Raw genomic sequence first — 12,664 nt, 5'->3', positions numbered from 1 at the left:
GCGGCTGTTTAACAGCTATCGTGCGATCTCTCGGGTATTGACGAGTTGAACAATGTAACGCAGGTTGCTGTACATGTATAATTTAATTAATTATCATTACCTGCTCTGTCGAGTACGACATTTTGTAAATATTACGCGTAATATGAGTTTAACTTGTAATATATTAAGAGGAATTGATAGATCAGAGTGAGAGACAGAGGACAGATTTACGCACGTATGTAACGCCGCTATCTATGTACATGTAAGATTTGTTCCATTTTAATAAACTCATCGATTATATGCATACATTGTAACGATGAAAAAAAGACGAGGTTTGATGACACAGGCGCGCTAACGACAATGTATAAGCGTCATGTTGATATTCAAATCAATCACACCAAAAGTTACGCGAAAGAAAACGTTCGATCTTCTTTATTATTTATCATAAGGTATGTAAAAAATAATATGTATTAAGTATAATATATACACATGAAATTGTTATTTTGGTTGATTATATATAAAAAAGCGCAGAAAGCTCGCAGACTACTCTGCGCAATTACGAAATCTTTTAGAGGTAATCGTCTACTGTTTTAATTATAAATAAAGAATACAAGTATCGATAAAAATTACTATCTTTGAGTTACTTTATTACTTATGTTCTTTCCCAAATCCTACTTCATATATGGAGAGAAAATATGAGCGCGTCCAGCATAAGTCGGCCACCCCGCGCGATTACGGCATTTTTAGCCGAAAGTGTCGTATGTTTAGCTCGCTCTGAAACGTTTACCAAGGGTCAGAAAAAAAATCCAAACCCATAGATCGATAGATTTTTTCCTCCTCTTTCTAGTGGTGTAACTCAAAAAATTCTTAAAAATTGATTTTGAGGTTAAAACTCGACTTGAATGTTTAAGTCCATTTTCCCAAAAAATGTATCCTCCGATTGCAATTTAAACCGCACCAATCGAAAGAGGAGGCAAAAATCTATCGAAAACGATGTTTTCCAGGATGGAGAAATGATAAGAACTATTAAAGATATCGAGATGAATAGCGCGGGACGGCGCGCGCGGGCCTGTTTTCCTGCCTATGTCTTTTCGACTCGCTAAAAAAATGCTGAAAAAATAATTTAAACACGTAAATCGATAGATTTTTTCCTCTTCTTTCGATTGGTAATGTTAATTTTGAGGTCAAAATACTAAAATACTAGAAGAAATATTGACTTAAAAATTCAAGTCAAGTTTTGACTATGAAAAAAATTTTTGGGAATTTTTTCAACAACGCCATCAGAAAGAGGAGGAAAAAATCTATCGATTTACGTGTTCACATCATTTTTCTAGCCTTTTTTAAGCGATTACGAGCGAGTCGAAAAGACAAAGACACGGCGCCGCGCGTGTGCCGCCGCTGGCGCACGGAAAACAGGTCCGCGCGCGCCGTCCCGCGCTATTCATCTCGATATCTTTAATAGTTCTTATCATTTCTCCATCCTGGAAAACATCGTTTTCGATAGATTTTTGCCTCCTCTTTCGATTGGTGCAGTTTAAATTGCAATCGGAGGATACATTTTTTGGGAAAATGGACTTAAACATTCAAGTCGAGTTTTAACCTCAAAATCAATTTTTAAGAATTTTTTGAGTTACACCACTAGAAAGAGGAGGAAAAAATCTATCGATCTATGTGTTTTGATTTTTTTTCTGACTCTTAGTAAACGTGTCCGAGCGAACTAAACATACGACACTTTCGGCCAAAAATGCCGTAATCGCGCGGGGTGGCCGACTTATGCTGGACGCGCTCATATACGCGTTTGAGGGAGGACTTGTAGTAAGCGAAAATCGCTGGAACGGTTGCCTGGCTCAATCGCTGGCTGTCCGGCAATGATCGCCGGAGACTCCACGCTAGGACTCACGAGCGGCCAAAGCAACGCTGGAGTCTCCGACGATCATCGCCGGACAGCCAGCGATTGAGCCAGGCAACCGTTCCAGCGATTTTTGCTTACTACAGGTCCCCCCTCAAACGCGTATATTTTCTCTCTGTGTACGATGACGGACGAAATGATCCATATTTTACCATGTACCGCAAAATGATTCGTGCGAATGCCACAAGGGATCGCCAAAAGTAACGGAGGGTACGGAATGAGCAGGCAGACAGTTATGTTACCGACTTACGCCGGCTTAAAGCAGTTCGAGAGTTTTTGACTCTCAGCAACTCGTGTCGCCCAAGTAGCAGCAGGTGACGGCGGCGGGAAAAGTTGCAGCCAAGGAAAAGACACATTATATTTACAACTTTGCCTGACTCGATTGTTGTTGCGATTCTGATTGCAACTGTTGTTATTGTGTCCTGAACCTTGAATTTTGAGAAGCAGTTGAAAAGATGTCATTCGGCTCGGGCTTCGGCTCGTCCACCCCGGCCAACACTTCAGCCTTCTCGTTCGGCGGTGGTGCTGCGACAACGGCTACTCCGATCAGACCAGGTATACACAACATGCCTTGGCTCTTTGCACTTAGATAGGTTATGTCGCATTGTTTTTCAATTCCCATTCATTTCATTTTTATTTATCACTTTAAAAATCAATGTACATGATTTTTAACAAAAAAATATGATAAAATTTCAAATGATCATATAAGTTAATGAACTCCAAACGATAAACTTTTCTTAAAAGGTCAAGCAAACTTCATTCTCTTGTTGAACTGTTGCTTGTCCTACTCAATGAGTCTGCTGATTTATTCCTTTTAAGTAGAGGTCTTCGTGAACCTCCACATCTTGGATCGCACTTTGATTCTCCACCCTGAACACAATCGTAGTATTTTTTCTTCCACCGCTTTAATAAACACAGGGTGATGAGGCAAAGGAAAAGCAAAGCAGCACACAAAGATGCTGTTACAATTAGTAAAATGTTTTGGGGAAATATTCCAAATGATCCATGAGAATTTACAATATCTTTATATGGTACAGATGTAACTTCAATGTCCAACTCTAATATGTTTATTTTTCTTTCTGGATGGTTTTCAGATGAATTATTCATCATGTCGTTAGACATGTTTGCTATGAAATCTCCTGCAATAATACTCTATCTTAATATCACCAATAATGTTAAATTATACTCTGAGTAAACAATTTGATACCTTGTACAAAAAATATTCTTGATCTTAACCAAACAATTTGATCTGTCAAATCAATAAACTTTTTAGGTTGGTGTTTATATTCAATAGACATATGAAAGTGCACCATGTATTTTCATTAAAACATAAACAAATAAATGTCATGAACATTTTGTTTTCAATTTCATTTTTGTCCAGCTGGTTTTGGTTCAAGTAACTTTGGAGGATTTAACACACCAGCTGCGACTTCTCAACCATCGCTGTTTGGTACGCCAGCAGCTACACAAGCATCTGGTTTTGGTACTGGAACATTTGGTACACCAGCTGCAACAGGTTTTGGTACATCAACAACAACCACCACCAACACTTTTAGCACACCAGCTAATAATTTCAGTTTTGGTGGAAATACAAGTGGATTTGGTACAACACCTACTGCAACATCATCGGCACCGACGTTTGGTTTAGGAACAACAGCCACAACTAATAGTCTTGGTACAGCTACTTTTGGAGGCTTTGGTGGTGGAGGATTTGGCACTAATCCAACAACTTCCACATCCTCTAACTTATTTGGAGGATTTGGAGCTAACACAAGCACACAACCAAGTACTTTTGGAACAAATACTTTTGGAGGATTTGGAGCTAAGCCTGCAGCAACTACTGCTTCCACTGGTTTTGGTGGTTTTGGAACAGGTAATGCCAAGTTAATTTTTTCATTTATAATAAAGTAAATCATTTCAGTGGTTTTATAGATTTTTTATGTAACATTGTATGTAATCATTTCAGGAAATGCTTTTTCTAGTTTTGGTTCGGGCTTAACACAACAGCAACAGGTGCAACCACAGCAGCAGCAACAACAACAGGTTCAATCAAATGCAAATGCAATATCTGAAGCTTTGTATAACGCAGTATTTAATTGTCAGTTATTTAATGACGAAAGAGATAATACCATAGCTAGGTGGAATTTAATTCAGGCATTATGGGGTACAGGAAAGGCTTATTATTCAGCTGCAGCTCCACCTATAGAATTGAATCAAGAAAATCCTTTATGCAGATTTAAAGCGATTGGATACAGTCGGATGCCTGAAAATGATAATAATGATGGTCTAGTAGTTCTCTGTTTTGCCAAAAAAGAACAAGAATTGAAAGATGGCAGGCCTCAATTCATTGCATCTTTGAATCAAATTTTGGGTAATAAACCCAATCTCACTGTTACAGTTGACAGTACCAAACCAGTTGGTGAAAGTAAAAGTCAGGCCACTATTTTTGTAACTGAAAAAGGAGTTACTGGCTCTGCTAGAAAAATTCCGGCCAATGAACTATACACTTACTTTACACAGGGTATGCAAAAACAACAACTTACCCAAATAGGGGTGGAAAATATTTTCCCTCAAGTCAAATTGGATCCAGCTCAAATCAAAGAGTATATGGATAATCCACCATGCTCCATTGATCCACGTTTATGGAAACAGGCCCAACTTGACAATCCTAATCCTGAAAATTATATACCTGTGCCTATGATAGGGTTTCAACAAGTTAAACATAGGCTTAAATGTCAAGAGGAAGAAACTGGTAGACACCGAGCTTTTCTTGATATGGTTGCAGAAGATATTCAGGGTCTGCAGAGGCAGCACATAGCTACACAGGCTAGACTAAAAGAACATCGTAGAACACTTTTGGAGCTTCAACACAGAGTTCTTTCGGTAAGATTAACGCAATTAATGTATTTCAAATTGAAAAGAACTCGAACTAAAAATACTATTCTTCATAGGTTCTCGTGCGTCAAGAAACTAGTCGAAAAGTTGGTTTTTCTTTGCAACCGGAGGAAGAAACTCTAACGAATAAATTTGAAGCCATGCACTCCCAAATTAGCGCACCCACGCAATTCAAAGGTCGAATTAGTGAAATGCTATCTCAATTAAGAATGCGAAGACATACAGAGAATCAAAGCCAAGAAAGATACACAATGGATCCAATGGCTCAGGACGACATTAAATCGGTAAGTTCCAGCAACAATTTTGAATTGAAGTAGACTTACTATTATAAATGATCACATTGAATCTTTGACAAAATACTTGATATTTTTTCAGTATCTAAATATGGAGCAGCAAGGAATGGCACAACTTATTGACACCGTCAACCACGATTTAGAAAGTTTGAAAATTATAAAAGATGGAATGTCGGAACTCTTAAGCAGTCACGGTTCAGTGTCTTGAATAAACAAGTGCTAGACAATACAAATGTATAATTTACCTTATGAACTTAATGACAAATTCATCGAAGAAAAAACTATATTTTTTAAAGTTTTGTAAAGTGATGATACTCATCCCTGGATAGCTAATTTTGTTATTTGGACTGTATGAATGTGTGGAGCTGTTAAGGATTTTTAAGGAATTTTTGTATTAAATAAGTATAATATTTTTTAATATATAATTACTAAAAAGATTACGTTTTTTTAATAATAAAAAAACAATACATAAGATATGTGTAATTGATGAAATTCAGTTTATTGAATCCACAAAAGTAATTTATAAATGTTCGAGTTAAGGCACATATTTTTCATAAAACTTATCATTCTTACGGCCAGCGAAATTTTCCAAACGTTCATTAATTATTGAAACTTGCAATTCCGTACTGACAATTACCAAAGTAATAACAATTATAATAACTTCGTGAACTTTATAAATTCCATTATAAACGCGTCCAAACGCGGCACTCGGACAAATGCCAATTCGTGGTAACAATATTCATCCCAATGTCGCGTTATTTTGCGCAATCATAATGTCAAGTACGAAGCAGAGACGTTAAATTTCCCAATCGTACTCCCCTTATGAATGTACAAGAATTGAAAACGACGTTTTGTTTCTGATTTCAATTTTATTTACAGTTTTTGAGCATTAATAAATCGCCTTATAAAAAATAGTAATTATTCGAGGTACTCCAATTATCATAATATTTCAATTCAATTCCTGTTGAATGAACATTTTTTTTCAAGGCACTTGGAGATAATTAAGTAGAAGACAAGATTTTGAGAACGACAATTTAACTCAACAAGATCACAATAAAATACAACAGAAATTTACAAAAATAAGTGTTGATCTTACTTATCAACTTAAAACCAGCATTTTGGCAGCTGCTTGACTATGGCAGGTTACACGCCTAACGATGATTTACAAACGTTTGGAAATCAAAATATAATGATCAAATTCTAAAACTAACATACAGATTAAATAAATTTGATTTTGTACACTTAAAAATTTTGACAACTTGTAATTTGACAATCGTAGTTTTAGTTTAAAATTACAATCTAAGTCTTAATTTTGCGCCAAAACATCAATAATGCTCATAAAAATGACAAACTCAAACATCTTATTTAACAAGAAGAATCAATGTACAAAAGATATAGAATAGGATATAATAACATTTTTTTGTACAACAATGTAGAATCATGATCACAGGTACGTGAAATTACCAGGCGCCTTGGGATTTGGTAATTCCGACCGAATTAAAATCAGCCATCCTCCGAAACATCGCTAATAATCATCGATCGCTGTCGCTCTGAACCCATGCAGCATAAAGCAATGCATAAACAACAGTCAAAGATACTAGAAAAGTCAACAATGGCACTTTTCGCAAAAAAATATTCATAAAAAAGTAGCCCCCATAATTGTTTAATAATATCATACATAAATAATAATTAAAAAAGAAAAAAGAACACCACACGACTCGATAAGCTCATCGCAGATACATAAAAGATAACTATCGACGATCAATGAATCTCACAAAAGATAAAATTATATACACTAGAATGCAATATTTGGCTTTTCATAAAACTCGACTCTTTGCTCTCTCGTGTATATAGGTAATAATCAAGGTATATATTTATGAATGTATATAATGTATTAGGCACAATATTATCATCGCATCGATATTACTTTCTGATTTTTCTTTTCCTTTTCTTTTTTTTTGGTAAAATATTTGATAAAATAAAACGCGTGATCTTTCTTATTTGTTGACGGTCAGATCGAGCGGCAAATCCTGATCCATGTCGCTCGCCTCGCATTTGGTTCTGAGATCTCGGGCGCAGGTGTTGATGGCCATCTGCTCGAATGGTAATATTTGTGGCTGTTGCTGTTGCTGCTGTTGGTGGAGCTGTTGCTGCTGCTGTTGCTGCCACATGGAGAATCTAAAGTCGTTGTTGAGATCGACCGAGGCCAGCAGATGACGAACAATTGGCGCGCGCGACTGCAAAATCAAGCCCGACAGCATCTTGGTGTTCTCCATGAGGTTGCTGTTGCTCTCGTCGTCCGAGTGCTTGCAGCACTTGTGACGCTTGCAGCAGCAGTCGTGATCCGGCACGGGACTCTGCGTCATCGGCATTGGTTGCTGTTGCTGATGATGATGATGATGTTGTTGCTGCTGCTGCTGTTGCTGCAACTGATGCGGATCGGTAACGTTGGACTTGGCGCGCTTGATCACGGAGTTGCGCACGAGATCGCTGGAAGCAGGCCTGATGGGCGTCGCGTTGCTATTAACGATCGACTCGATGTGACGATAATCCACCGACTCGTTCTTGATCGGCGTCGACGACTGCAGCATCTGCGGTGGTGACTGGCACTTGCTCATCGACATGCGGACAATCAGCTGCTGCTGCTGCTGCTGTTGTTGATCGGTACCGTTGCCACTGGCTGCCGCTGCGGCGATTCTCGGCAAGATGTACTCGTCGTACATGCGGCTGCTGCCGCTGCTGTTGCTGTACGGGCTGCCGCTGCTGTGGAAGTCGTGCTCGTAGCCGCTGCTGTTCTTCGACGAGGACGACGTGGACAGAGGCGACGCGGGCGACGACATCAGGGCCGACGTCAGGTGCCGATTCATGTGTTGCTGTGGCGCATGTTTCGGTTCTTGCATCTGATTGTTGTAGCGATTTTGAAGCTCGACGAATTTCTGCTGCTCCTCGAAACTCGTCGTTGTACCCTTGGGACTGTCACTGATGAGCAAAGAAATGGGATTTTAATTTCAAACAATCAGATTGAGATAACGATAATTGGGAAATTATGATATCATGATTTTACGATTTTCTTACCTGCTAACGAACGAGGTCGAGCTAGTACTGCTAGCGTTTACGCTCTCCAGGCTCGAATCTTTCTTATCCAGGTCCAATTGGCTCGAGTTCAGGCTATTGTTGACCTGTGTGGGTGTTTTCAGCGACTCTTCGCTCTTCACGACGATCATCGGTGTCGTTTCATCCTTAGACGGGGTCGTCGTCGCCGTCGTCGTTGTCGTCGTTGCTGCTCCCGTCGTCGATTTGTTGTTGGTGGTACTGTCGTTGTTGTTGTTGACGTAGTGCCGATAGGTCTTGACGTGTTTGCGCAGCGACGACGGATCGGTGTAGCGCTTCGGGCAGCCGGGGATCTTGCAACAGTAGGGCTTGTCCACGGAGTGGGTCCTCGTGTGCTTGAAACGATCCGACGAGTTGCTGTAGGCCTTGTTGCAGCCCGCCACCGGGCAGACGTAGGGCCGCTCGCCCGTGTGCGAGCGCGCGTGGATTTTTAGATTCTCGGCCCGGCTGAAGCTCTTGTCGCACTGCAGACACCTATGCGGCTTCTCGTTCGTGTGCGTTCGCACGTGCACCAACATTTTGTACCTGCGAGGTAAAGAGTAAATTAAATCGGTTAAGTTTTTCATTCTTTTTGATTTTAAATACTAGACCAAAAAAATCGGTATTGTGGATTTGTTGCTTACCTCGCATTGAAACCTCGCTCTCCTCTCTGACAGTCTTCCCAGCCGCAGAAGAACAAGCCGCGCGTTCCCGGCGCGGCGTGGACCTTCTCGACGTGACGTGCCAATTGTTCCAGGGACGTGCACCATCTTCCGCAGTTTTGCCATCTATTGGTAACAAAAAAAGAAATAATCGAAATTATTGATCGCTGCCTAATCTTTTTAGATTCGTTTGAATGATGGAAAAAAACGAATCGATGATAAAAAAGACGAGATCGCGCGTAGCCGATTTTCAATATCAACGGAACCTTCAACAGGCGGCTTATGCGTCACAGCAGCTTTTAAATGTGTCGTACGTGTATGTACGTACGAATGATTAGCTCTCAGCCCGTCTCTGTCTCTCGCATGTATTTATTTAAGTAATGATCGCGCACGTGCTCGAGTCGTTGTCGAGTCGACTACGCTCATAATGTACATACATATGTCGTTGAAAGAATCAACCGATCATCGGCCGTAACAAGCGAACGATCTATCGTATTTTAAATCGATGCAACTTCGACATCTCTCCTTATCCTCACTCGGCGTGGCGAGTTTGTCGCATATTATATCTATATTTTAAATACGCGCAGACTCGTTGTCAAGATATATAAATATTATATACATTATTTTATAAATATAGGTATATAATACGTAGAGAGCTCTCGGTGTTGGCTCGTCAGATAAGATAATGGGGATTTAATATGATTCGATACCGAGAGAGCTTTTTCACGTGACCGTCTCGTGCCAATATTACTGCCTTTCTCCGATATTATTGACCAAAGGTGTATGTAAGCGCATATGAATACGCGCATTAAAGCACCCGTTTTACGCGCAAATACGCAAATGACGATCGGAACGTGATTTTTCATCTCGTTTATTTACTCTCTTTCTCTCTCTTTCTCTCTCGAGTACTCGATCTCGCTCTTTCTCTCTCTTTCTTGCTCTCTCACTCGACGTCGTCTAAGTCGATCCACACACACTAGGCGGGCTACCGGATGAAACCGGATCGCGCGCGAGCCGAGCTTTCCGATGCCAGTGCCGTATATGATCGTTTCAATAAAAGTCATTTCAGTGTCTTGGACGTCGCGTCGTTTTAGCTTCGTTTGACCTATGATACGTAACGTGACTGAAATCGACTGTGTCGCCCGCGCGAGTGCGTAAAAAAAAAAAAGAAAAATCAAGAAACGATCTTATATCGATCATCTCCCGCCGTCGATCCGATCGGCGACGATTAATCTCCGATCGTATAGATGAATCGCTTGTGTATACACACGCGCATCTCTCTCTCTATCTATCGATGTTTGATCAATTTATAATGTCTATATACCTTGTTTTTCAATTGAGTAAAAAAGACCTGCGAGTCGCGAGCTACAACGACGACGACGACGACGTATACTATACGCTCTCGCATACATTGCGCAGTGTCGAGATATTACATACATACACACGTTGGGGATATAATACGGAAAATTACCGGCGTCTCGACGACTTTTATTTATTTCTTTTTTATATTTTATATTTCTTCTTTTTTTTCTTCGTTCGAGTTTAATCTCGAGTGTTGCCGTACGCTTGTATGTACTACAATAGCCCCACGATCGAGCACGTAACAAGCTCTCGACGTTATATTAATTACAATTACACGTGCTCGTGTGTATATATGAGAGAAAAAGAGAGAGATAAATCTCGAGCGCATACACACATATAGGTATGTAGTGTACCGATGTGTCAATAAACGCGCGGTGCTTTGCCGAGTGCGCGCGGCAAAGCGATATCGCCGATAAATTGAATAATCGTAGACCTGTCCGCGTCGCGTTGGCACGACTTACACGCAATTTTATCGATAATGTATTGTACTCTCGCGGCCCGCCTGCACACACGTCGGATTTTATTATTAGCCGATCGTGTCGTCGATGCGTGGAGCTATTTTTGACGCCGCTTTAGCCTATAGACTCAACGACGATCGAAATGTTATCGAAATGAGACATATAGGCATACGCGATCGCATGTATATGTACGTAAGATGATGTAATTACGAAGAGTACTGACCTGCACAACTGTTGCTGCTCGTTGGTGCCTCTGCTGTTGGGCACCTCGAGGCTCGAGCTCGAAGCGTCCGAGTCGCTGTGCGCCGGACTGGCTGGACCGGCATTGACGGGATCCGACGGCGAGGCCGGATTCTGCTGGGCGACCGGCGCCGTCGCCACAGGCATCAGCTGCATCTCCTCGTCCTGCGGCATGATCCTCGGCCAAGCCTGCAGATTGGCGCCTTGCAACGGGTCACGGTCAGCACCGATGGTCACGGTGTGCTGCCGCCGCTGCTGATGACGATGCTGATCCAAGATCAGGCCGCTGCCGTGCTGGGCCGCCGTCGAGCTCGTTGGTCCGCTGTAGTAGCCGTGGATCGGCCCTGCCACCCCCGCCTGATGTTGATAGATGCCCTGCTGGTGATGGTGCGGGTAGTAGGCCCTCACAGGCATTCTGCCAGGTACGTAAACAATCATTTTTTTTTGTTTAGAAAACTTTTCCGACAATTTTTTTCAACGAGTCCAACGACTCCTCCTCCTTTTCTCCCTTAGCGCGCTAACAAAATTTATAGACTTTTTCGCTTTTTCTTTCTTGATTATAATTGCTTGTTTTTTGTCTAGTTTTTTTTTCGTTTGTTTTCGAATCGGTCGAGAGGACGTTCCAGGTCTCTCTCTCAATATTTTTCGAAGGGGTCGCGCGCGCGGCGGGGTACACACTCGAAAAAACACTCGAATCTCAGGATTCTTCTTTCTTCTCGTCGTTTTAATCGCTCCTGCGAGAGTTTCAAGGATCAAACTCGATTAGAGAGGTTTTTTTTTGTTTAATTAGAACACTGACGGGTGTAACTGCGGTGCTGCTGCTGTGCAGGTGGGGTTCGTTTAAGAACGTAAAAATAACAATAACAACTTGTTCCGAGTCCTTATGGTCAGATGTATTTGAAACGGTTGGACTTGAGAATGCGATAGCTCAGGAACTGCTTGCTGTACTCGATGGAAAACATGTCTGGGCCGTATGGTTGCGGTTCGAATGTACGGAATTATGAGGCTTTCGCGGGACACTGGGCGTATGTCAGGAGCGCGCGCTAAACTCGATGGCGCACTTGTTAGTCGGACACTTGTCGCTGTTGGCTGTGATTTTTGGGCTAATTATGCTGGCGACCAGCGCGCTTTATCTACGAAACTGTCTAGTTATTTCTCTCTCTCTCTCTCTTTGCACGAGCCGAGCGTGCGGTGCGATACGCGGGCGATCAACGGGAGCACACTCTGGAGACACACGTTGAACCACTGCTAGGAGTACGACGTCTCCATTATGACGATAGGTTTTTTATGCTCGTTTTTCTAATTTCCCTTTGGCACTGGGCACACGCGCGGGATCCAACTGTCCCTCTCTCCCTAGCTGCTGCTGCTGCTGTCACACTTTTTGCTACACACGACGCAGGAGTCGAGCTGCTCGATCCGCTGCTGCTGGCGCTGTGGCTCCGGCAGAAAAAAGGCAGTGAAGAGCGAGAGATAGGAACGAACTGGCGCACGAGATATTAGATGTACTTGTGTATGTGGCAGAGCCGACCGATTACGGAGCTACTACTGTAATAAGCTGAGAATGATATGCCGATCGAAGCGACTGGCGCAAGACAACTGCTGAGTCCGCGCCGCAGCGAGTCTTTTATAAACGCGCCGAGCTAAAGAGCAAACGTGTGCGTGTGAGAGAGACAGAAGCGCTATCAGTTCCTCTCCGCTATACGTACGTGATGCTTTCAAGTGGGGACACATCGTATAGCCGCACACGCACATTAAGGAGCGAAGACAATACACGCG

At 41.9% G+C, this 12,664-nt stretch overlaps 2 protein-coding genes across 2 annotated transcripts; one reads left to right on the top strand and one right to left on the bottom strand.

Annotated features, from left to right (window-relative positions):
• The first annotated feature begins 2,343 nt into the window (after positions 1–2,343).
• Positions 2,344–5,424, top strand: LOC106650177 (nuclear pore complex protein Nup54). The gene is made up of 5 exons (XM_014368059.2): positions 2,344–2,443; positions 3,270–3,761; positions 3,855–4,771; positions 4,840–5,067; positions 5,159–5,424. Exons 1-5 carry the CDS (start codon positions 2,344–2,346, stop codon positions 5,282–5,284), a joined length of 1,863 nt encoding a protein of 620 aa, XP_014223545.1. The 3' UTR covers positions 5,285–5,424.
• A 126-nt stretch (positions 5,425–5,550) lies between these two features.
• Positions 5,551–12,474, bottom strand: LOC106650176 (zinc finger protein GLIS3-like). Its single transcript, XM_014368058.2, has 4 exons — positions 10,872–12,474; positions 8,811–8,954; positions 8,152–8,712; positions 5,551–8,055 (listed from the first exon to the last, which is right to left on the bottom strand). Exons 1-4 carry the CDS (start codon positions 11,324–11,326, stop codon positions 7,074–7,076), a joined length of 2,142 nt encoding a protein of 713 aa, XP_014223544.1. The 5' UTR covers positions 11,327–12,474; the 3' UTR covers positions 5,551–7,073.
• Positions 12,475–12,664: the final 190 nt, after the last annotated feature.

Source organism: Trichogramma pretiosum, unplaced genomic scaffold (genome assembly GCF_000599845.2).
Source record: "Trichogramma pretiosum strain Unisexual culture from Peru unplaced genomic scaffold, Tpre_2.0 scaffold121, whole genome shotgun sequence".
NCBI classification, from domain to species: domain Eukaryota; kingdom Metazoa; phylum Arthropoda; class Insecta; order Hymenoptera; family Trichogrammatidae; genus Trichogramma; species Trichogramma pretiosum.
This window is presented reverse-complemented; position numbering and strand designations above follow the sequence as displayed.

Coding starts and splice junctions, on each gene's coding strand:
- LOC106650177 (XM_014368059.2), top strand. CDS start 2,344: ATGTCATTCGGCTCGGGCTTCGGCTCGTCCACCCCGGCCAACACTTCA. Junction 3,762..3,854: donor TTTTGGTGGTTTTGGAACAG/GTAATGCCAAGT, acceptor TAATCATTTCAG/GAAATGCTTTTTCTAGTTTT. Junction 5,068..5,158: donor CTCAGGACGACATTAAATCG/GTAAGTTCCAGC, acceptor ATATTTTTTCAG/TATCTAAATATGGAGCAGCA.
- LOC106650176 (XM_014368058.2), bottom strand. CDS start 11,326: ATGATTGTTTACGTACCTGGCAGAATGCCTGTGAGGGCCTACTACCCG. Junction 8,955..10,871: donor GAGCAGCAACAGTTGTGCAG/GTCAGTACTCTT, acceptor TGTTACCAATAG/ATGGCAAAACTGCGGAAGAT. Junction 8,713..8,810: donor GAGCGAGGTTTCAATGCGAG/GTAAGCAACAAA, acceptor TTTACCTCGCAG/GTACAAAATGTTGGTGCACG.